The 26,027-nt window shown below is 44.4% G+C and overlaps 1 protein-coding gene across 4 annotated transcripts; it reads right to left on the reverse strand.

The window, feature by feature from the left end:
• Window positions 1-897: 897 nt before the first annotated feature.
• On the reverse strand, window positions 898-25,717 carry LOC132384411 (zinc finger protein 420-like). Of its 4 annotated transcripts, none has more exons than XM_059955539.1 (4): window positions 25,568-25,717; window positions 16,314-16,459; window positions 10,058-10,197; window positions 898-4,949 (listed from the first exon to the last, which is right to left on the reverse strand). In XM_059955539.1, the coding sequence occupies exon 4, from the start codon at window positions 4,557-4,559 to the stop codon at window positions 2,916-2,918; it is 1,644 nt and encodes a 547-aa protein (XP_059811522.1). In that variant the 5' UTR covers window positions 4,560-4,949; window positions 10,058-10,197; window positions 16,314-16,459; window positions 25,568-25,717; the 3' UTR covers window positions 898-2,915. The 4 variants fall into 4 exon arrangements, 3 of the variants coding, with proteins under 3 accessions (XP_059811522.1, XP_059811521.1, XP_059811520.1); XM_059955538.1 differs by lacking the exon at window positions 10,058-10,197 and adding an exon at window positions 23,181-23,256; XM_059955537.1 differs by lacking the exon at window positions 10,058-10,197.
• Between the last annotated feature and the right edge of the window lie 310 nt (window positions 25,718-26,027).

Consider the following 26,027-nt stretch of genomic DNA (forward strand, 5'->3'; position numbering starts at 1 on the left):
TGGAGTGGACAGTGAGGAAGGTTTTCAAAGTTTGCAGAGGGATTTGGACCAGCTAGTAAAATGGGCTGAAAAATGGCAGATGGAGTTTAATGCAGACAAATGTGAGGTATTGCACTTTGGAAGGACAAACCAAGGTAGAACATACAAGGTAAATGGTAGGACACTGAGGACTGCGGTAGAACAGAGTGATCTGGGAATACAGATACAAAATTCCCTAAAAGTGGCATCACAGGTAGATAGAGTTGTAAAGAGTGCTTTTGTTACATTGGCCTTTATAAATCAAAGTACTGAGTATAAGAGTTGGAATGTTATGGTGAGGTTGTATAAGACATTGGTGAGCCCAAATTTGAGTGCAGTTTTGGTCACTGAATTACAGGTTGAAAGAGTGCAGAGAAGGTTCACAAGAATGTTGCCGGGACTTGAGAAATTGAGTTACAGAGAAAGGTTGAGTAGTTTAGGACGTTATTCCCTGGAGCGTAGAAGATTGAGGGGAGATTTGATAGTTATATAAAATTATGATGGGTATAGATAGAGCAGGCTATTTCCGCTGAGGCTAGGGGAGAAAAAAAAAGAGGAAATGGGTTAAGGGTGAAGGGGAAAAGTTTAAAGAGAACATGGGTGGGGGTGCTTCTTCACACAGAGAGTGGAGTGTGGAATGAGCTGCCAGATGTAGTAAATGCGGGCCCACTTTGAACATTTGAGAAAAACTTGGACAGGACATGTATAAGAGGTGTATGGAGGATATAGTCCCGGTCCAGGTCAGTGGGACTAGGCAGAAAAATGGTTTGGCACAGCCAAGAAGGGCCAAAAGGGCTGTTTCTGTGCTGTAATGTTCTATGCTTCTATGGTTCTAAGAGAAGTAACACACATGGAAAAAAAAATCACACAACAGTCAGATAAAACTTATAAGTATATATTTTCATTAAAAATGAACAGGATTCAGCACTCTGTGTGTGTATATGCAATCGTAATAAGAAATACAGACAGAAAACTTAAATGGGAGGCTAACTCAGAAAAATGAACCATCACTATGGAAGAAAACATTAACCAGTGGAATGAGTATAACCCTCCATGGGAGACATCCCAACGATCTGAGCAGATCAGATCGTGACAAAGAAGCATCAAGCACCTGACTGAGAGCTGAAGACCACTTCCCAGAAACAGAGGGGTTCATACAGGACAACAATTAAAACAGAAAGTACGAAAAAAAATCAAAAATTGTTATACAATACAAATAAACAAGGCAATAAATGCAGAAAATGCCAGTTGAAACCAGACACAATCCAACATATTCCAAGAACCTGCAGCAGTTTAACTCAATCTGATTAGTTAAGTGGCAAATATCATTTACCACAACCTTGCTTTAAAATACAAACTGATTTATGCCCTACATCACTTCATAAAGGCATCATAAATTCAAGCGTGATCCAGTTTTCGGTTCAAGATCTTACAAATCATATGATAATCAATACATTATTTCAGAGAAGACAATCCATAATAAACATTCAGATATAATATCACAGGATAAACAAGCAGGAACAACTTCCTCAATAGATATAACCATCGAAAAACACACATGCTCCCAACCAGTGGAGCACATCACCACAGGCATTGTTTGTGTCATCAGTCAGACAAAAAATTTTCTCTGCCAGTCAGCTTCCAAATGTTGCTATTCTGTGATTTGCTGCCATGTCCTGCTGCTGATTCCCTTCTCTTCATCATATGTTCTTACCCTAACCATCATCCAGATCCCCAAACTCTGTCCTGTGTGGACCCGCCTCTGGTTTCCGACCCTGCTCTGTTGAATATCCAACTAATGGTTTCCCATCCTGCTTGCAGTCTTCAGCGAACAGTGGTGTTTTCAACAACCCTTCAGAAGCAGGGAAGATGACTCATAATATGGAAATGAGCCCTGAATAAGGAGTAACTCCCAATATCATTCTCCATCAGCCCAGAAATTTAAGGGGTGAAGAACATGTCAGAGAGAACTGCAGTCAGCTCGTCTTCTTCAGTCTGCAGAAAATGCAAGGGAATTTGCATTCACAGAGTGCTGACTGTTTAGAACCCATCACCACAGGGAGAGTGAGATGGGAACAACAGGGGAGGATTTAAAAGGAATGCTGTGGAACAGAATCACTGTCAGAGTGGAGCCAGCCTGAGTTGACTCTCTACTATACACTAGGTGTGTAATTTGCTAAGTACCAGAGCCAGAATTTAAAATAGAACTGATTTATTTGTCACAGATTCAGAATATTAAACTCCAGTTGCATTAAAGATGAACATGCAGAAGAAACTCCTCCCATGCCCAGTGACCAGGGTGCAGAACTGGGTGTGGTGAGTAGCAGCAATAATTGCACAGTTCAGCACTGACAGCCATTCTCAAAATTGCATTCAACAAAAATGATGGACAAATATCCAGAATGCAGCTGATTGAAACTTTCTCCCCAGTGTGCCAGCAGTGTGGCACAAGCAAATGGCGAGAGTGGTCCCTTTATCATTTTTGTTTATTTCACTAACCCTATTGTCAAAGTAAGAATTATAAAGCTCAATTGTTTAATTGCATATTGTGTACACTTTATTACTTTGGGTAACTGATTTGTAACAGGGGACGCATTGTGCAGCATCCACCCAAATGAGATTTCTTAAGTTTGACTGGGCTGGGGGGGCTGTCACCCACTCTATTAAGCTGCTAGCCAAAACAAGAGTTACATAAGGTTAGATGACTGAGCGAATTGTTTCCCACATTCACAGCAGGTGAATGGTCCCTCCCCAATGTGAACTCAATGATGCACATTTGATTGATTTGGCTGAGAGAATCTCTTCCCAAAGTCTAAGCAGGAGATTGGCCGCTACCCGGTGTGAACTCGCTGGTGTCTCTGTAGTTGAGTTGACCAAATGAATCCCTTCCCACAGTCTCAGCAGATGAATGGCCTCTCCCCAGTGTGAACTTGCTGATGTACCTTCAGTTTAGATGATTTAGTGAAACCCTTCCCACAGTCTGAGCAGGTGAATGGCCTCTCTCCAGTGTGAACTGACTGGTGCCTCAGTAGGTGAGATGCCTGGCTGAATCCCTTCGCACATTCTGAGCAGATGAATGGCTTCTCTCCAGTGTGAACTGACTGGTGGCTCTGTAGTTGACATGACCGAGTGAATCCCTTGCCACAATCTGAGCAGGTGAATGGCCTCTCTCCAGTGTGAATTCTCTGATGTACGATCAGTTTAGGAGAGCAAGTGAATCCCTTCCCACAGTCTGAGCAAGTGAATGGCGTCTCCCCAGTGTGACCTCTCTGATGTACCTTCAGTTGATATGGCTGAGTGAATCCCTTCCCACAGTCTGAGCAGGTGAACGGCCTCTCCCCGGTGTGAACTCGCTTATGTACCTTCAGGTTAGATGACTGAGTGAATCCCTTCCCACAGTCTAAGCAGGTGAACGGCCTCTCCCTAGTGTGAAGTCGCTGATGTACCTTCAGTTCAGATGAGCAAGTAAATCCCTTCCCACAATCTGAGCAGGTGAATGGCTTCTCGCCAGTGTGAACTCGCTGATGTACCTTCAGGTTAGATGCGGAAGTGAATCTCTTCCCACAGTCTGAGCAGCTGAAAGGCCTCTCTCCAGTGTGAACTCGTTGATGTATCTTCAGTTCAGATGAGCGAGTGAATTCCTTTCCACAGTCTGAGCAGCTGAATGGCTTCTCACCAGTGTGAACTCGCTGATGTACCTTCAGGTTAGATGCACAAGTGAATCCCTTCCCACAGTCTGAGCAGGTGAACGGCCTCTCTCCAGTGTGAACTCGCTGATGTATCTTCAGTTCGGATGACCGATTGAATCCCTTCCCACATTCTGAGCAGATGAACGGCCTCTCCCCAGTGTGAACTGACTGGTGTCCCAGTAGATCCGATGACTGAGTGAATGCTTTCCCACAGTCTAGACAAGTGAACGGTCTCACACCACTGTGAATTCTCTGATGTACCTTCAGTTTAGATGACTGAGTGAATCCCTTCCCACAGTCTAAGCAGGTAAATGGCCTCTCTCCAGTGTGAACTCGCTGATGTACCTGCAGTTGGGATAACTGAGTGAATCCTTTCCCACAGTCTGAGCAGGTGAATGGCCTCTCTCCAGTGTGAACTCGCTGATGTACCTGCAGTTGGGATGAGCAAGTGAATCCCTTCCCACATTCTGAGCAGGTGAACGGACTCTCCCCAGTGTGAAGTGACTTGTGTGCCAGAAGGTCGGATGACCGAATGAATTCCTTCCCACAGTCTGAGCAGATGAACGGCTTCTCTCCAGTGTGAAGTAGCTGATGTACCTTCAGATGAGATGACTGAGTGAATCCCTTCCCACAGACTGAGCAGATGAATGGCCGCTCACCAGTGTGAACTGACTGGTGTCTCTGGAGGTGAAATGGCTGAGTGAATCCCTTCCCACAGTCTGAGCAGGTGAATGGTCTCTCCCCAGTGTGAACTCGCTGATGTACCTTCAGTTTAGATAAGCAAGTGAACCCCTTCCCACAGTCCGAGCAGGTGAACGACCACTCCCTGGTGTGAACTCGCTGGTGAGCCATTAGGACAGATGATCGAGTGAATCCTTCCCCATAAATTCAGATGTCCAGCCTCTGCCCAATGTGAAATGACTGGTGTGTCCACTGGAGGGATGACCCACTTAATCCCTTCTCACACACAGAACAGGTAAATGGTACTCGTTGATGCACCTTCAGTTGAAATGACCAACTGAATCCATTCCCACTGCCTGAGCAGGTGAATTGATTCCCCCCTGTGTAAGATGATGGGCATGCCAGTCGGTCAGATTTTCGAGCAAATCCCTCCCCACAGACTGAGCAGGAAGGATGATCGAGTGAATCCCTTGCTTCACTTCTTATATACGTGGACAGAGACAGCAAAACTGGTGTGTTGTGTTCACGATTCCCACAGATGAATTCCTTGTCATTTTTAACCTGTAAAAAGATTTACAAAATCCATCAATGGGTGTAAGACAACATTTCAGATGAGATCATATGATTTGTCAAGGTGGGATCTGGCATCACACTGTTACAGTGAAGATCAACCCAAGTTGGAGAGAGAAATCATCGAACTGGGCACAGTGCTGGTATCTGGAATGACCATCAAACTCTCTGATGCTCTTCCTGTCTGTATAAGAATGGGGCATTTCTGCCTTCTCCAATCTGTGGCCTGGTTCAGTTTGACTCTCTACAATGGTATTATTCCCTGTTCCCACTGAGCTGCATAGGTGCCTGGCCCCACAGTAACTGAAACACTCTCACACAAATAGTCGACAGTGCATTCCACACACCCATCACTTTCTGTGTAAAAAAACTTACCACTGACATCCCCTCAGTATCTATTTCCAAGCAGCTTAAAACTATGCCCCTCAGCAGCTGAGACAGGGCCAAATTGCCTGTTTCTGTACTGAACTTATAACCATATAACAATTACAGCATGGACACAGGCCATCTTGGCCCTTCTAGTCAGTACCGAATGCTTACTCTCACCGAGTCCCACCAACCTGCACTCAGTCCATAACCCTCCATTCCTTTCCTGTCCATATACTTATCCAATTTTTTTTTAAATGACAATATTGAACCTGCCTCTACCACTTCTACTGGAAGCTCGTTCCACACAGCTCTCACTCTCTCAATAAAGACGTTCCCCCTCGTGTTACCTCTAAACTATTGCCCCCAACTCTCAACTTGTCCTCTTGTTTGAATCTCCCCTACTCTTAATGGAGAAAAGCCTATCCACGTCAACTCTATCACCCTCATAACTTTAAATACCACTATCAAGTCCATCCACAACCTTCTATGCTCCTAAGAATAAAACCCTAAATTGTTCAACCTTTCTCGATAACTTAGGTGCTGAAAACCAGGTAACATTCTAGTAAATCTCCTCTGTACTCTCTCTAATTTGTTGACATCTTTCCAATAATTCGGTGACCAGAACTGTACACAATACTCCAAATTTGGCCTTACCAATCCTTTGCATAATTTTAGCATTACATCCCAACTCCAATACTCAATGCTCTGATTTATAAAGGCCAGCATACCAAAAGCTTTCTTCATCACCTGTTGTGCTGGAAATGAGACCGATTCTTTGGGTCTCAAAGGCAAGAGCTCTGGACACTCAGTTTTAATAAAAGGAGTTTATTTACAAGGGGAGAAAAGCTTGGGAGCAACACATGCAGCTATAATATTCTCACAAACGCACTTAGAATAGATGAGCGTGGGAAAAGTTGGGTCGGCAGTACAATACATGGGAAAACAGTGTGTGGACAGAGTACAGGTACACACACGAGCAAGGGAAAAGTAACTACGAAACCCGTCAGCCCTTGACTATGGGCAGGCACAGCTCTCTGCTACAGGGACAACATTAAACTCGCCCACAACCCTATTCAATACACAGCTCACTTCGTGTCTCCAGCGCGTCAGCCTGGAGTGAAGCAGGGTGGTCCCTCGAGGATGGCAAAGAGAGCCAAGCACATGTAGTACCCTTTATAGTTCGGTGGGCTGGAGGGCCAGCCCAGGTGATTCAAGGGGGGCCAACAGCTTGGTGCTAGACAGGTTAATCCAATTAAGGTGGCCAATGGTTAAGTGTGCATTGATTAGTTGGGAGGGGCGAAATGTTGACTGGCAGGTGGTGTGACTTCTGACCAGTTGAGGGCAATGCTATCTCATGACAGGCACGGCTCTCTGGATACACCACCCTATCCACATGAGATTCCACCTTCAGGGAACTATGCACCATTATTCCTAGATCACTTTGTTCGACTGCATTCCTCAATGCCCTACCATTTACCGTGTGTGTCCTATTTGGTTTAGTCCTACCAAAATTAATCACATTAATCAGCATTAAACTCCATCTGCCATTGTTAGAGCCCACTCTTCTAACTGGCATAAATCTCTCTGCAAGCTTTGGAAACCTACATCATTATCCACAACGCCTCCTATCTTGGTATCATCTGCATACTCACTAATCCAATTTACCACCCCATCATCCAGATCATTAATGTATATGTCAAACAACATTGGACCCAGTACATATCCCTGAGGCACACCACTAGACCACAGCCTCCAACCTGATAAACAGTTGTCCTCCACTACTCTCTTGGCATCTCCCATCCAGCCACTGTTGAATCCATTTTACTAGTTCAATATTAATACCTAATGATTGAACCTTCCGAAGTAACCTTCCATGTAAAACCTTGTCAAAGGCCTTAGTGAAGTCCATATAGACAACATCCATTACTTTACCCTTGTCAACTTTCCTAGTGACCTCTTCAAAAATTTCAGTAAGATTTGTCAAACATACCTTCCATGCACAAATCCATGTTGACTGCTCCTATTCACACCCTGTCTATCCAGTTAATTATATATACCACCTCTAAGAATACTTTCCATTAATTTACCCACCACTGACCACAGGCCAATAATTGCTAGGTTTACTCTTAGAACCCTTTTTAGAACCTGTCAGGACCAGAGACTTATCCACTTTTATATTTATTAAAAGTGCCAGTACTTCCTCTTCTTTAATCATCATAGATTCCATAACTACCCTACTTGTTTCCCTTACCTTATACGATTTAATATCCTTCTCCCTAGTGAATACCAAAGAAAAGAAATTATTCAAAATCTCCCCCATCTCTTTTGGCTCCACACATAGCTGTCCACTCTGATTCTCTAAGAGACCAATTTTATCCCTCACTGTCCTTTTGTTATTAAAATGACTGTAGAAACCCTTCGGATTTATTTTCACCTTACTTGCCAAAGCAACCTCATATCTTCTTTTAGTTTTTTAAATTTCTTTCTTAAGATTCTCTTTACATTCTTTATAATCCTCGAGCACCTTGTTTACTCCATGCTGACTATATGTAGATCTCTTTTTCCAAACCAAGTTTCCAATATCCCTTGAAAACCAACGCTGTCTCAAACTTTTAACCTTTCCTTTCAACCTAACAGAAACATTAAAATTCTGTACCCTCAAAATTTCAACTTTAAATTACCTCCATTTCTCTATTACATCCTTCCCATAAAACAAATTGTCCCAGTCCACTCTTTCTAAATCCTTTTGCATCTCTTCAAAGTTAGCCTTTCTCCAATCAAACATCTCAGCCCTGGGTCCAGACCTATCCTCCTCCATAATTATATTGAAACTAATGGCATTGTGATCACTGTACCCAAATTGCTCCCCAAAACATACCTCCATCACCTGACCTATCTCATTCCCTAACAGGAGATCCAACACTGCCCCTTCTCCAGTTGGCACCTCTATGTATTGCTGCAAAAACTACACTGCACACATTTTACAAACTCTAAACTATCCAGCATTTTTACAGAATGGGCTTTCCAGTCTATGTGTGGAAAATTAAAATCTCCCACAATCACAACCTTGTGCTGACTATAAATATCTGCTAGCTCCTTACAAATTTGCTCCTCCAATTTTCACACCCCATTAGGTGTTCTATAATACACCCCTATTAGTGTTATTACACCTTTCCCATTCCTCAATTCCACCCAAATAGTCTCCCTAGACGAGTCCTCTAATCTATCCTGCCAAAGCACCACTGTAGTATTTTCTCTGACAAGCAATGCAACACCTCCCCCTCTTGCCCCTCTCACCATATTACACCTGAAGCAACAAAATCCAGGAATATTTAGTTGCCTGTCACACCCCTCCTGCAACCATGTTTCACTAATAGCTACAACATCAGATTTCCAGGTATCAATCCATGCTCTAATCTCATCCACCTTTCTTACAATGCTCCTAGCATTAAAATGAATGCACCTCTTACTCCCTGTTTATTCCTAACAGTGCAAACAACTTTACTATCTTCTTTTTCTTCCTTCTCCCCTACCTCTTTGGTCTGAGCACTGCTCTTCTCTATCAGCTGCTTATCTGCCCTCACACACTGTCTACAAGCTTTCTCTATTTGTGAGCTAAGCTCCTCTCTTAGTCTCTTCAATTGGATTCCCACTCTAGTTTAAAGTCTCCCCAGTAGCCTCAGCAAATCTCCCCGCCAGGATATTGGTATCCCTAGGATTCAGGTGCAACCTGTCCTTTGTTGTACAGGTCACACCTGCCCCAAAAGAGGTCCCAGCGATCCAGAAAATTGAATCCCTGCTCCCTGCTCCAATCCCTCAACCATGTATTTATCCTCCACCTCATTCCATTCCTACTCTCACTGTCGCATGGCACAGGCAGTGGTCGCGAGATTACTACCTTTCTGGTCCTTCTTCTCAACTCCCTTCCTAACTCCCTATATTGTCCTCTCAGGACCTCTTCCATTTTCCTACCTATGTCATTGGTACCGATATGTACCACGACCTCTGGCTTTTCACCCTCCCACTTCAGGATATCTTGAACATGATCAGAAACATCTCAGACCCTGGCACCAGGGAGGCGAACTACCATCCGGGTCTCCGGACTGCGCCCATAGAACCACCTATCTGACCCCCTGACTATCGAGTCCTCTATTACCACTGCCTTCCTCTTCCTTTCCCTACCCTTCTGAGCTATAGGGCCAGAATCTGTGCTGGAGGCATGGCCACTGTTACTTCCCAAAGGTAGACTGTTCCCACCGCCCCCCCCCCCCTCCAGCATTACTCAAACAGGAGTACTTATTGTCAAGGGGTAGAGTCAATGGGGTACTCTCTAGTACCTGACTCTTCCTTTTCCCTCTCCCAAACATGACCCGCTCGTCTGCCTCCCGTGGCTTCAGTGTGACCATCTGCCTGTAACAACTCTCTATCAAATCCTCAGTCTCTCTGACCAGACGAAGGTCATCAAGCAGCAGCTCCAGTTCCTTAACACCATCTCTTAGGAGCTGCAGTTCGGGGCACCTGGTGATGTCTGGGAGGCTAGGAATCTGCAGAGCCTCCCACATCTGACCCCACAAACAACAAGCTGCCCTCACACTCATAAATCCCCCCTTTCTTCAAATAACAGGAAATACTGAAAACTAAATCAACCTGCCTCACCTGTTTCCCCCTAAGCCCGTTGATCCAAAGCCCTTAAGCCTTCACTCTGCTGCCCGCTGTATTAGTCTGTGTACCTTTTAAATCTTCCACGCTTCACTGCCCGACATCACACGCCTGTGAAGTCTTCTCATCTCTTAACCCCGATGAGAAGAAAAAGTGAAAATGGCTCCCGCAGCTCTCTCATTCCGTTTCTCAGACATCCTTCTCCAAGTTTCTGTGACAGAGAAGCTGGACAAACTTGTTTGGAAGGGAAAACTAGTAGGAGTTACAACAGAGCAGCAATGGCTGGAGTTTCTGGGAGCAATTCAGAAGCTGAGTGGTAGATACATCCCAAAAAAGTGGAAGGATTGGAAAGGCAGGATGACACAACCCTGGCTGAAATGAGATACCAAAGCCAACATAAAAGCCAAAACTATTCGGAAACTAGAAACCAACAGAAGACAGCTAAAAACAAAGTCAGATGAGCTCAGGGCGTGGAATGATGATTAATGAATCAGTCATTAATGAGTCTTTGTAGCTCCCTACAGTCTGAGGCATTTAGATGAACAAAATATCTGGGGCCTCAATATCTCCTGTAAACCAAGTTTCCGTGCACCAGTTACCTTTCAACTTTTATTTTGGCAGGCACATACAAACTCTGCACTCTCAAAATTTCACTTCTGAAGGCCTCCCACTTACCAAGTTCTCCCCTGTCAGAAAACAGCCTGTCCCAAACCACAGTTTTCCACCTGGCGCCTCTAGGCCCTACCCCTCCCGTATCCCTATTACTGGGCTTCGGCCCTCTATTCCTGCCCCCCCCATTCCTGATGAAGGGTCTCGGCCCAAAACGTTGGCTACTCTTTTCTCACAGATGCTGCCTGACCTGTTGAGTTCTTCCAGTGTTGTGTACGTATTCTTTGATCCACAGCATCTGCAGTTGTATTTTCGTGATTTGATTCGCTATTCCACTGTGAAATCTCTGAGGTATGCCTACCCTGAAGAAGTTCAAATCTTCTCTTTGACGGGAGTTCAGTAAGATCCTTGCTCACTGCCCACCTCCATTATCTGCACCTCTCTTTGTCTCTTCGACAACATCCTGACCCAGACACGGTACCATAGCCACGTCTCGTTTCTGGGAGCGTGTCTCCACCGCCATCTCATACCGAAGGGATTACAGCTTCGGTTCCAGGCTTCCCAGTTCGGGCCCAGCGAGGATCCCAGGTACCGCCATTTTGTTAACTGATGCACCCTCCACATCTCCCGTCGGATTCTCCGAGCCACGTTTACCGCCATGCGGAGATACCTACGGTTCTTATCACTGTCTCTGCCACCACTCCGAGCCACGCTTTCCACTGTCTGCCATGGTCCACAACTCCACTTCATTCTCCCCCGGATTCATGCCTCCAACCGCCGTTTCTTTTCCTTCCCCACATCCAAGAAGGATTACAAGCTTGCTCGCTTGCATCCCACAAGGACGACTGCCTCCAGCCTGGACTCCTACTTCTCAGCCCTTCAGCACGTTGAAGAATCATCTGCCTCAGGACTCCGACCCCAACTGGCACCACGGCCCCCTGGACATGGGCACCAGCCCCGGCGGACCATATAGACAGGCGAATAGGCGACCAGATGTGTCCCGCACAGGGTGAAGAGACCAGCCACCTTCAACAGGACCCCACCACCAAGCACATCTTTCCCTCCCTACCCCTCTCAGCTATTCGCAGGGATCGTTCCCTCCGCAACTACCTGGTCCACACGTCCTTCCCCACAGAACTCCCACCTGGCAATTATTTCTGCAAGAGCAAATGCTACACCTGTCCCCACACCTCACCCCTTACCACCATTCCGGGCCCCAGACAGTCCTTCCAGGTGAGGCAACACTTCACCTGCGAGTCTGCTGGAGTCGTCTATTGCATCCGGTGCTCTCGGTGCAGCCTCCTCTACATCGGCGAGGCCTGACACAGATTGTGGGACTGCTTCATCGAGCACCGTCACAATAGACAGGACCTCCCAGTTGCCACCCACTTCAACTCTGCTTCTCATTCCCATCAAGATATGTCCACACATGGCCTCCTCTACTGCCATGATGAGGCCAAACTCAGGTTGGAGGAGCAACAACTCATTTACCGTCTGGGTTGCCTCCAGCCTGGTGGTATGAACATTAAATTCTGCAATTTCCAGTAATTCCCCTATCCCAGGTCCCTCTCTGCCTCCCTTTCAACTTTCTGCTTCTTTATCTCTACAGTTCTTTCATGCTTATCCCCTCCCCCTCCCCCGTCATCTTTCCTCCGATTGGTTTTCCACCTGGCGCCTCTAGGCCCTACCCTCTCCACTATCCCTATTACTGAGCTTCGGCCCTCTCTTCCCCCCCCCATTCCTGATGAAGGATCTCGGCCCGAGACATTGGCTACTCTTTTCTCACGGATGCTGCCTGACCTGCTGAGTTCTTCCAGCGTTGTGTACGTATTATTTGATCCACAGCATCTGCAGTTGTATTTTTGTGTTTTGTCCCAAACCACACTAGTCAGATCCTTTCTGATACCATCAAAATTGACTTTTCTCCAATTTAGAATCTCACCCTGTGGTCCAAACCTCTCATTTTCCATCTTTATTTTGAATTTCAGGGCATTATGATCACAAATTTCTGTCACCAGCCCTGATCATTTCCTAACAACTTATTGTACACTTCTACGTCAGGAATTCAATGTACTGATTAGGGGCACATTTGACAAACTCTACCCCATCTAGTCCATTTACAGTATGGGAGTCCCAGTCAGTATATGGAAAGTTAAAATCACTTACTGAATCAACCTTTGTTTCTTGGCCTGGTCTGTGACCTCTCTCCAAATCTGTTCCTCTAAATCACAAAGAATGTTGTTTCAACCAAGTTCCAATAATCCCTGTCCTGAGCTCATCTGGCTTTCCTACGATGGTTCTTGTATTGTGATATACACAGCTCAGCATATTCATACCATAATCAACCATTTGATTGCTGTCCCTATCTGAGGTCTGAACAACATCTTACTGGTGTCAAGAAAACAACCTCTCCCTCATGGTCACAAAAGCAAAGGAGCTGATTGTGAAGACAGGAGGAATGGAGACAGGGTAACCACCATCAATGGATCTGGGCTTGAAAGGGTGAACAGATTTAAGTTCCTCAGCATAAACATCAACAAGATCTCACATGGTCTGCACATACTGGCTGTGTTGTGAATAAAGCAAAACAGCACCTCTTTCGCCTCAGAAGGTTGAAAAAGTTTGGGATGGGGCCCCAAATCCTAATAATTTTCTACAGGAACACAATTGAGAGCATCCTGACCGGCTGCATCACTGCCTGATATGGAAACTGTACTTCTCTTTATCGCAGGAACCTGCAGAGAGTGGTGTGGACAGCTCAGCACATCAGTAGATGTGAATAATTGATTTCCATGTTAAATTGAAAGTTCTATGTACAAACTATTTATTATAAATTGCTATAAATTACACATTTCACATTTAGACGGACACATAACATAAAGATTTCTACTCCTCATGTATATGAAGGATGTATGTAATAAAGTCAATTCAATTCACCCTCTCCACTATCTGTTCTGTCATTCTGACTCCTGTTCCCCCAACAACTTATTTTAACCGCGTCACCCCTCCCCGCACACTAGCATTATCAAGCCTTCCACGAGAATATTCATCCCATCTTGTTCTGTTCCCCTAACGAATTCCCTATCACCCCTTTGACTTTCCTCTGCCAGATAACACCTCCCAACAGTTTCTAAAGTGGTCCATCTGTTGTTATGCGAGATGGCCACAAGAGTACTCTGTGGTGGCTATTTGAACTCATTCGTTTCCTGACTCTCACCCAGTTTCCTGTGTCCTACACACTGGGTGTAACTCACCTTTCTTCATGTCATAGTGGTTGATAGTGGTGTGACTAACCTCTAGGTTTCTTGATATGGACTGTCATTTTAAGAGAGAGTGTCTGAGTAATGTCAGCCGCTGGTTTTCTTGGCTCCTGTTTGATTCTTACTGAGAGAGAGGGAGAGAAGGGCAGAACTATTTGACTCTACAGCGTGTTTACACTTGCTTGCAGCTTGTGTTTACATAGCTCGCAGTTTGTTTTATTTAAGCAAGGACAGTCACAGACACACAGTCAGACGGAGAGAAAGAAAGAAGATGGAAGGTTCGTAACAAAGGACTGAGTGGCCAAAGGTCACTGTTTGGACTCTCCTGTGCCCACAAGGGTGGGTTGATTATTGATCCAGCCTATACTGAATGTGTGATTGTCACTTTGTTTGATCCACTGGAGTGAATCTTTTGGTTTGGGAGTATCCTGTGAAGACCACTTGTGCTAACCCTTGCTTGGGTGTGCTAATTCACTTGAAGACGATACCCCTGTGACAAATCATTGTTGGTGATAATCCCTATAATCCATATGTGGATTTTGTTGGAGTATCCCGTAGCTACCACTTTTGTTTACCCTTAGCTGGATTCAGGTGTGTTATGTGGTAACCACTTGTGAGAAGGGATATTCAGTGGAAATCACTGTCTGTAATACTTTGGTGTGTTGGATCTTGATTGGGAGTACCTTGTGAAATCTACCAGTGTGTTAACCCTTGCCTGGGTGGTAGTTATCTTTAAAGACGTGATAAGCTACTTTTGGTGATAATTTGTATGTGGATTTGGAATGATGACGGATATGACCTAGGGCGACTGTTATCCTGTTTTACCACCATGGAATTTATAGACTTTGAAGTAATTGCCTTCTCTCAACATTCCCCTTGGATTACAAATATCTCTCTCGCATCATTTATTCCGTGGATGAAATGAATTTTCATACCTTACCATCTCAAGACTGTAAGCTTGGTATTCCCTGAGCTCAGTGGCTTGGGAATTATATTTACACATTTGTATACTCCTATCACTGTTAACTTTTGATTTTGCTTCAGTTGTTATTGTCACACCTATGCCAAACAGGTAGAACGAGGGGACTGCTGGGCTTGCGCTGAAATTCCGCAGCACAATAAAACTATGATTCCAATGTCAGTAATCCCGCTCAACCACAGTGAGGAACTCTCAGCCTGGGCTTTCTCAAATAACACCCGGGAAAGTGAGGTGAGGAACTGTGATCCAGTCAGAGATGACTGTGGCTGTCAGTGTTCTGAGGGATGGTATCTCAGGCTCCCACCAAATGGAACTTCCTAAACTGGGAAACATGCATCCTGGCCATACTTTCAAGTGCCTAGCAGCAGAGAGGAATAACTGAGACTGAACGATTTTGAATGATCACTTTTCTCTCCTATGGAGTAGCCAGGAATTCACAAGAGATAATCAATTTAGCTACAGCACTTACTGACCACAACACTGCAAGGGCCCTGACAGAAACACAGGCCCAAGTAAAAGAAATATCCACCGAAATGATTGCAATCCGGCAAACAGTCCTACAGAATCGTATGGCTTTAGATCTTATCCTAACTGAGAAAGGGAGAACCTGTGCTATTTTTGACACAGAATGCTGCACCAATATCCCTGATGAATCTACTAATATTGTGTCCCTCTCTGAGCACACTGCCAAGGAGATTCACAGCATTAAGAAGGTAGGGCAGGATTTACACAGGTTCACTGAAGGGTCGAAATGATGGTCTTTGAAGGCCTGTTTGGTAATATGTGGGGCATGATATTGCATTATGGCCTAATAGTTGTATATAATGATCAAAAGGAGGGAATGATAATGTATGTAAAAGGGTTAACACTTTGTTAAACAAACGCAGTCTGTTTTTTCTGACAGAAACTGCTGATGATCAACAGATGAGCCATGCTGAGGCATATTTCTTCTTGAGGGAAGCTGGCTAGGGTTTCAAGATGGTTACCTCCTTGGGCACTGATGCGTGAGATAGGACAGCTTCAGTCTGCTCTGTGTGTGTAAGCCATTATGACTATTTTGTGGTTTGTCTTTAGGGACTGTCATGTAGTAAATAGCTTTGGCTCCAGCCTGTCTTGTGTGGGGAGGAGGGGTGTATTGTGGATGGATATATCTGTGTTGTAAGGGGAATTGTTAGTCAGTTAGTGGATTGGGCGGTAACAGTCATAGACTCTTCCTGTTTGAGTGACTAACTGAGTAAGCCCCGGGTGCTTCGAATAAAGAGTTTGTACTGATACAGACTCTGAGTGACTTTATCCAGATTCAACTTCCACAGAATGTGAGTGGGCTGTCGGAAACACATTACCATACCTGGAGTGATTAAAACTGGGTTTGACAGAGGTTCTTCTGTGCACATTCAGTCTCACTCCAACTATTTCCTACCTTCCTTTGTGCAGCTATGTAATGTCTAAAGGACCAGTGTTTGCGTATATGAGACTCACCAAACTTTGTCCTGACTGAATCACTGGAATCTCCGAGTCAGATGGGTCCTCTCCAGTTGAAGCCCTAAGTCCTCAGGCTGGTTCGCTTGTTCCTGATCCCTCGTCTTCAGTTGTGGTTTGCAATAAATCTCTCACCGCAGCTCTAACTTTAACATGAAAGACAATAAAGCACATTAACAATAAAAAGGAGAACCAAACATTTCTGCTACTAAGAAAAAAACTCACTGAAACGTAAATGTTGAACGCAGATATCCAAATCAGCAATCTTTTATTGTCCCTCACACGTTACAAAAAGATATGGGATAAGGAGCCATCATTCAGTCATGATAAGACATAAGCCACAGGATCAAAATTCTGTAATTCAATCCATCTGTTTTGCCCCCCCACTCAACCATGGCTGATTTTTATTCCAACACCATATTCTTCCTCCTGTGACCCTGAATCAACTTAGCCATCATGAGTATATTAATCTGTCATAAATATACCCAAATTGCAGCCTCAAACATCCTCTGCGGCAACAAATTCCACAGATCAGACATCCTTTGGCCAAATATTTTTTCACATCTCAGTTTTAAAGGGAAGCATCTTTATTCAAAGATTTTGCTATCAGATCACAGACTCTCCATCCAATGGAAACATCCTCTCCATGTCCACTGTATCCAGGCTTTTCAGCATTCAGAGTTCAGAGGTCCAGAACCATCAAGTGCTCCTCATACATAATGCTGATCATTCCTGAGATTATTCTTGTAAATCATGTCAGCAACAACTGTACTGAACACACTTCCAGGAATAAGAGACAAATTGGTACCAGGATAACTTACAGGGAAAAGTTGCGGTTTCTTTACCGTTCTACTATAACAGAATGAGACATTTCCATCCCAGGTTAAAACAGGTTAATTTCAGGAAATATAAACCATTCCAGGGTGAATGTAATAAAAAGAAACTGGAATTACCAGAAACGCTCAGCAGGAAAGGAACTGCTGTGGGGAAAGGAACAAACTTTACAATTCAGGTTTTGTCAGAATGGCTTCAAACATTTTCAATTTTTAGTGCAGATCTCCAGCAACTTCAGATTCTACTTGATTTCCATTGACTGACAGACAGATGACATTTAGGGAGCAGGAAACAGATTGAACACCAAACTCATAGGTCTATTTCTACTGTTGTCAACACCGAACAGCACATTTCCTCATAGCCTCTCCCTGTGAGGATGGAATGGGAACTCATCCTCTCCCCAGATTAGCAGTCATTGCTTCCAAAGGAACTCCAGAAACAAATATTTAATCTCAGACCAGAAATATTTGCTCAACTCCTCATCAGCTCAAGCAGCTCGATCCCCGGGTCTATTTTACTTGGATCCAAAACTGTGATACCCCAGGACCCATCCTCACAGAATCACACAGCTGAATCTGCCACTCACTGACCCTGACACATCTGGGATGCAATCGAGGATTTCCCCACAACCATTGTCTAGCTGCTTGAAATTTCTGCTTCATTGCAGAAAGACGACCATCCAGCCCCATCTGTAGAAGCACAAACCAAAGTCAAAGCCAAAACACCAACAGTTCCATATGCCTGGAATGTAGATGACAGGATTATAGCCCAGGCACCAACTCACTCAGTACTCTTTGCTGCCAGTAATATGATGAAGTGTGTCAGACAGTCACAGTTCAAAAACTAGCACTCCCACACCAATGCAAAACAGAACCTGATGACCCTCCAGCATTCCAGCTAACAAAAACTGATTTTCAAAATAACTCAGCGAGGCCAAAGGTGTAAAAGAAAAGATCACAATTAAGGCAAGGGTTAGAGGAAAGATTGCTGATATATATCATTGAAGAGGTGTGATACAGGGTCGACCAAGGTTGACCAAGGTGGCTGCAGGGAGAAAGGAAGATGGCTGAAGGAGAGAGACTGGACAGAGGTTGAACAAGGTGGGCAGGGATGAGCAGATGGAATCAGCTGGGAGAAGGGATCAAGGACGATCAATGATGGTTCTCCAGCAATACACAGATACTGAATTAATAGTGCATATTAATATATAAAAGATCTTAAAATGACAAAGTTAGAACAAACAATAAGAATCTTGACATATATACTTAGACCCTCACCAAATTTTTATCAACATACCATAGAAGGTTTTGATCTGGATACTTCACGTTCTGCTGGGAACTGCTCTGCTTGTGACTGTGAGGAACTGCAGAGACCTTTGGATACAGATCAGCACATCACAGAACTCATTATTCCCTCTTCCCAGTCCCTCGGTAAAGCAGGCAGTGGAATCAAAGATCCCCACAACCTGGGTCATTCTCCTTTCTCACCTACCCCAATCTGGGAGAAGACAACAGCCATAAAGCTCAAGGACAAATGCAAGGAGCCTCAGGAAGCGAGGCGAGTTGGGGGAAGTTAATGGGACCCAGTGGCCAACATCAGTTTCCCCAACACATCCTGGAGAGAGATCACCACCTATCTGGGGACTGTATACACACACCAATAGACCTTGAGTCACAAAACGGAGGGCGGGGCAGATCTCCGGTAAAAGCTGTTGTCAGGACTTCCATTTCAACTCTGCAGAAATAGACAGCATGGCTCCTGGTTTGAATCGTTCAATGTAGATTCGATGAAGTCTACGCATTTTTGATGAGCCCAGATAATTGGAAAATAAATGAGTAATTGCCGCTCAGTTCGGGGCTCACAGCCATCATCAGATATCCCCGCTCGGGATTGGTCTCAATACTCAGTGCCCACACTGTCGGCCCGCAGACAGTGATCCCGGGCACCTGGCTCCCCAACCCAGGAAGTGAGGCCCCTTCCCGATCCACTTCAGCACTGAGCGGAAAGGAAAACACCGCCCATCCGGAGACAGTGAGCATGCGCGAAGTGATTGTTGCATCATCCAGACGGTGGAGACTCAGAAACAGATGCACAGATGCTGCCCATCTGTGGTTAAATGGGACCGGCAAGCAGGATCACGTGACCAGTTGGGGTCTCCCACCCCAGGCAGAGCACTCCAGCTACCCACCACGCTGTGGAAAGAGACAAACTTTCCCTTCACATCTCCTCTTACCTTAAACGTATTAGACATCTCAAGCCCCAGGAAAAATATATCATCTGTCCACTCAGTAACAGAATCAGGTTTGCTATCACTGGCATGTGTCGTGAAATTTGTTAACTTTGCAGCAGCAGATCAATGCAATACATAATATAGAACAAAAAAAAAGAATTAAAATAATAAAAATAAATACACTATTCTTGGTTGTTGCGACTATAACGAAATGAAGAAGATTTTTAAAAAATGTATTTTGGAGAGGGTGATGTATCAGTACATAGATAGTACCACTGGGTATTGGAAATGCTGGTGGGTAAAGTGTCACTGGACGAGAACTTTGGGACCTGTCAGCACAGACGTCAATATATTTTAACTCAGTTCTGGGACAGAGAGATGGATAGTCTGGAAATTAATACCCATTAAATTATCCTCCACAAGATCTGACAAGTGTGGATGGACGGAAGTTAGAGTGTCTTGAAAATATACTCACATATTTCTTATTTTCCACAGAATAACCCAAAACAGGGGAAACATTAGAACTAAAACTCAAAAACTGAAATGTGATAGTTCAGAATTACTCATTGACCCTTGCAGCTATTACAGCCAGTAGAATTTTTAGATAAGTTTCTATTAATTTTACACAACTGAATGAAGCAAGACTTGCCCCATCCCGCCTTTCAGAGTTGCTCAAACTGCGCTAGGTTAGTTGGCAGCGTCAGTGGACAGCAATTCTGAGGTCTTTAGAGAGATTTGATTGACTTAAGTTCGGAACTCTTACTGGGCAATTGAAGGACAGAGTAACTCAGTATAAATTCATGTCTTTTTGTCTCCCGCCCTACTTAAAAAGCAGAGAGACATTTGCAATCTTCCATTCTGCTAGAACAATTTTAGAATTTGGTGATATTTTGAATGGTCGTTACTAATGACTTTAGCATCTCCTGAGCTAGCTCCTTCCGAACGCTAGGGCCTGGTCCATATAGTCCGGGTGACTTATCTACCGTCAACCCTTTCATCATCCCAAGCACCTTTGCATTAGTAAGAGCAATTGCACTCACGCCTGCCCTATGACACTTTGGACTTTTAAGCAGACTGTTGGTGCCTTTCAGAGTCAAGGTCAATGCACAATATTGAATTAATTCGCCAGTTTTTGAAGTGCATTACACCCACACCGGGATCATTTTACAGTGTGCCTATATCCATATTTGTCTCTCTTACACTGTATATTGGATAGAGACTTGTAGTCTATTATTTCATGTACGTAAGTAGTGCTCCTTACTGCGTGTTATTTCTGTTGTATTCCACATTAAAATGACTGAGAGCATATCGAAGTGGCAATGCCCAGGAATGAGAACGAGAAAGTATCCGAGATTTGGATGTTTTATGTGCCGTGCCAGATTAGAAATGTGGTGTCATGGATGCCTGGAGTTCCCCGGTGAAGGGGGAGGAGAGGGTATTGTCACTTCCCGATCGTCAATTTCCCATTTTTCTCCCAATTTCCTTTGATTGTGCCACGGTTCCGACCGTTAATTTCCCATTAGCTTCTAATTCTCTTTGTTGAAAGAGAACGCACCTGATTTCCATACAGACCTGAAGCATAAGGATCCCGGCGTTACAACCACTTGGTTACCGCCAGATCCTTGGTTTTTGCTTGTGTTCTAATTCACGTTTCCCGGCTGCTCAAGACCATGTGCTGTAAGGTTTGCTCCAGTTTCAAGGTTTACCTATGAAACTCCGTCTGTCTGTGTCAAGGCTCCGTGTCAAGATCCCTCCTGTTTGCTGTTTAACGTTCACGTCCGCATCAGATTCCCAACTCAATCTCCGTGCCTGTGTTTGCTTCATTCGCTCGTTGCAATACATGGGTTTATAGGATTAGGAAGACAGAGTATGCTTCTGAGTAAAATTAAGAAGCTATAATGAATAACAGAGCCTGACGGGAGTTATATACACATCTCTCAGTCGTAACGAGGATGTGGGCTACAGATTGCGGCAGGGGAGATAGAGGGAATGTAAAAAGGCCGAAGTTATGAAAGCCATAAAAGTTTCAATGGTCAGGACGTTTGGGAAAATTAGGTTGGTGTTGGATCCCAAATGATGGATTTTGTAGTGTTTCTGCACGACGAGATTTAGAGCAGCTTGTGATTGATCACGCTACAGTAAGTGCAACCTGCGTGAAGTGATTGTTACATCTGCGGTTAAATGGGAGAAGCAAATGGGATTACATCACCAGTAGAGTCTACCATCACTCCTGACAGAGCACTCCAGCTACCCACCACTCTGTGGAAAGAAACAAACTTGCTCCTCACATCTCCCCTCATCTTAAACTGTATCAGACATTTAAACCCCCAGGAAAAACATAACATCTGTATACTCTATCTATTCGTCATGTAATCTTATAAACGTTCATCCAGTCTCACCCCAGCCTGCGCCGCACTGGAGAAAACAACACAAGTTTGTCCAACCTTTCGTTATACCTCATCCCTCTAATCTAAACAATATCCTGGTAAACCTCTTTCACACCCTCTACTATTATTCTGACATTTCACATTCTTAAAATAAAGTAGTGATCCCAACTGACCTAAAACAGGGAATGTTTTCTCAGATTAATATCAGGAATTGTGAAAAACTGAGTTTAAATGTATTTCGCTATGGTGTATGTAAACTTCTGACTTCAACAGTAGCCATTAATATGAAAAAGAAAATTTCTCAGTATATCAAGCAGATAAATGGCAAATTTTCTGTTCTCATGGATAAACTAACAAGCATTGATAGATTACTTGAAATGTGAAATTGATAAGGCAGGTGATCCCCATTTAATGTTTTCAGATCTAATTGAACTGTCTGATCAGAAAGCTGCAACCATTGCTAAGCGTCTATTGAACTGTCTAAATAACCATGGGTTTGATGACTCTTACTTGAAACAGAACCTTGAAGCATTTGCTAGTGATCTATGTTCTAACTTTGCAGCAGCAGTTCAATGCAATGCATAATACAGAAGAAAAAAAAACACAAAAACAAATCAATAAAAATAAAATACTAAATCAGTTACAGTATACATATATCTGGGACACTTGCTCATCGTGATGTTTATAAACAATTTGGATGAGGAAGTGAGGGATGGTTAGTAAATTTGCTTTTGACACAAAGGTTGGGGGTGTTGTGGATCATGTTGAGAGAGGTCAGAGGTTACAGCTGGGCTGAAAAGTGGCAAATGGAGTTCCAACCAGATAAGTGTGAAGTGATTCATTTTGTTAAATCAAACATGATGGCAGAATATAGCATTAATGTTAAGACTTGGCAGTGTGGAGGATCAGAGAGATCTTGTGGTCTGAATCCACAGGACACTCAAAGCTGCTACGCAGGTTGACAATGTGGTCAAGGCGGCCTGGGATTGAATTTAGGAGCTCAGAGGTAATGTTGCAGCTATATAGGACCCTTGCCACACCCCAGTGCTCAGTTCTGGTCGCCTCACTACAGGAATGACGTGGAAACCTTAGAAAGAGTGCAGAGGAGATTGCCTGGATTGGGGAGCATGCCTTATGGGTATAGGTTTAGTGAACTCAGCCTTTTCTCCTTGGAGCGACAGATGATGAGAGGTGACCTGACAGGGGTGCATAGATAATAAGTGGCATTGATCATGTGGATAGTGTGATGAGTAAACCGAGTTTAAGATGGGGTCCAGAGTTGACCCCCCCCCCCCCCACCCCGGTGAACTATGCTGCTAATGAGACAGAGAGTAGAAGAGAGGGGAGGCATCAAGCACAGATGAGAGAGAGAGACAGAGATGATTTAATATTATGGCTCCTTGGCTGATTGTTTACCTTTGCTCCAAGGACTGCTTGTTAAGATTCCTGCAGAGACTGCAAGGTGGGACCGGGTTGATGGACGGCTGGTGCCCTGAAAGGGGAGATAAAAATCAGGTCTGCTAAGACGCAGATGGACACACCATGGGACACTGAAAGAGAGTTGTGCACCCACATGAAGGTGGGGGTTTTTGGAGGATCAATTCATGAAATCGATCAGTGACTAACAGTGTGTGAAGGTGCAACGATTGGGATCTGTTTGTGTGTCACCCTTGCCTGGGTGACAGGTCCACTGAAGAACGGTCGTACATGGTATGGTCATAGTCGGTGACCACAACAGGACAGGAGGACAATGGACAGTTTGATGACAACGGCACCACCTCTCTCTCACTCTCTCGCCAACGTTACACAAGTAACTACTAAACTGAACTGAACTCTTCACCATCATAAGACTATCCATTTACCCCTAGACTTTGAAAGAGCTTGGTTTTGATTCCTATTTCCACACTTCTTGCTGACCTGTTTCATATATTTGCATTTTTAGGGTACTGTATTGCTTAGTTTACTAATAAACACTATTACTTACAGATATACCAGAGTCCAACATGTTTTCCATTTCTGCTGGTTTGGTAACCCAGTCATGGGGTGCGAGACAATAATCAAGAGGCTTTTTCACAGGGCTGAAATGGTTGCCACAAGAGGGCACAGGTTTAAGGTACTGGGGAGTAGGTACAGAGGACATGTCAGGGGGAATTTTTTACCTAGAGACTGGTGAGTGCATGGAATGGGCTGCCGGCAATGGTGGTGGAAGCCGTTACGATAGGGTCTTTTAGGAGACTTTTGGATAGGTACCTGAAGACATCAGAGAAAAATTAGCTTAGAAAAATAGAGGGCTATGGGTAAGCTCAGTAATTTCTAAGGTAGGGACATGTCGGCACAACTTTGTGGGCCAAAGGGCTTGTATTGTGCTGTAGGTTTTCTATGTTTCTATGAATAGATTAAAAATCGTGCAAGGAACAGAAATATTATATATTTTAAAAGTGAGGTAGTGTTTAAGGGTTCAATGCCCATTTAGCAACTGGATGGCAGAGAAGAAGAAATAGTTCTTGAATCACTGAGTGTGTACCTTCAGGCTTCTGTACCTCCCTATCTGATGGTAAAATTGAGAAAAAGGCATGCCCTGGGTGCTGGAGGTCCTTAATAATTGATGCTGCCTTTCTAAGACACTACTACTAGACCTCTGGTAATCTTATAAATGTCTATCCAGTCTCAGCCCAGCTGGCACCGCTCCAGAGAAAACAACACAATTTTGTCCAACCTCTCATTATAGCTCATGCCCTCTAATCCAGGCAATATCCTGGTAAACCGCTTCTGCGCCCTCTCCAAAGCCCTGACATCCTTCTGAGAAAGAGGGCGACCAGAACTGTATGAAATACTCCAGATATGGTCTAATTAGTTTTATAAAGCTGTAACACAACTTCTCGACTTTTGAACACACTACATCAACTGATAAAAACAAGTACACCATTTGCCCTCTTAACCACTCGATCAATTATTGGCATAATTTACCTATTATTATTTAATTATTTATAGTTTTATATTACTATATTTCTACACTATTCTTGATTGGTGCGACTGTAATGAAACCCAATTTCCCTCGGGATCAATAAAGTATGTCTGTCCGTCAATCTGTGCAGACTCTTTCTGGGAGCGATGAACTCGGAGTCCAAGATCCCTCTGATCATCAACACTGTTCAGGGTTTTGCATTTAACAGGGTACTGTCTCATACATTCGACCTACCGAGCTGCCAAGATGATCATCACTAATCAAATCTCACTGAGATTTAGTAGGTCCTACTGAATTTATTGTCAAGTGCACAACTACGGGAAGCTACAGTTACAGAGAAACACTGATTTGCAGCAGTACCACAGGCAAGTACATTCAGATAACACATGGAACATAAATTATACAATTCTCCGTCAGTGTCAATATAGAAATATGTTTTACTTCATCCTGCTAATAGGACCAGAACAACAGCGGCTGAGCGGCGGCTCATCTCAGACGGTTCGGCGTTAATGTCTCACAACCCAGACCAACCCCGGCAGGTTCTGTGAAGGAAGCGAGACGAGGCCCCCAGTCCATCCCCTCCGCCTTCAGGTTTCACCAATCTCTCTCCCTTCCCCACCTCCCACCATTTATTCTCCAGTCCTGCCGAAGGGTTTCGGCCAGTAACGTCTACTGTACTCTTTTCCTAGATGCTGCCCGGCCTGCTGAGTTCCCCCAGCATTTTGTGCGCGTTGCTCGCATTTCCAGAATCTGCAGATTTTCTCTTGTTTGAGTTCGGGAAAGTTAACTGACGACCCACCGTCAGACCTCTCCGCTCGGGACCGGCTTCAATACTCACCGAAGAGAAATTGTTGGTGTTGTCCCACAGAGAATAAAACGTTCCAGGCTCCCCGCCTCAGGGGGTGGTAAGACCCCTCCCGATCCCGATCCCAATCCCACCGACGACCCACTTACGCAAAGCACGAAAAACATCAGGCCCCAACCTGGACTGAGCATGCGCAATGTGAAAATGCGTCATCAGGCGGTGGGCGGGACTTCAAAAACAAACCTGCGGGTCTGCGGTAAACGTGATCACGTGACGGTTGGTGTCTCCCACGTGACCCGGAGACTCCGCTCCTCGCCCCTCACACGCTGTTACCCACCGCCACATTTTCCACATTATTTCATTATTTCCCCATATCATTTACATATTTACACCAGATACGTATTTAGTTTTTTACTCCATATCTTCCCCAACCCCTTTCCCTCCACCCCCACGTCACAGAGTTCTCATAGTTAGTTTTGATTCCCATCTCGGT

Source organism: Hypanus sabinus, chromosome 32, assembly GCF_030144855.1.
Source record: "Hypanus sabinus isolate sHypSab1 chromosome 32, sHypSab1.hap1, whole genome shotgun sequence".
Taxonomy (NCBI): Eukaryota; Metazoa; Chordata; class Chondrichthyes; order Myliobatiformes; family Dasyatidae; genus Hypanus; species Hypanus sabinus.

Coding starts and splice junctions, on each gene's coding strand:
- LOC132384411 (XM_059955537.1), bottom strand. CDS start 4,559: ATGGCTCACCAGCGAGTTCACACCAGGGAGTGGTCGTTCACCTGCTCG.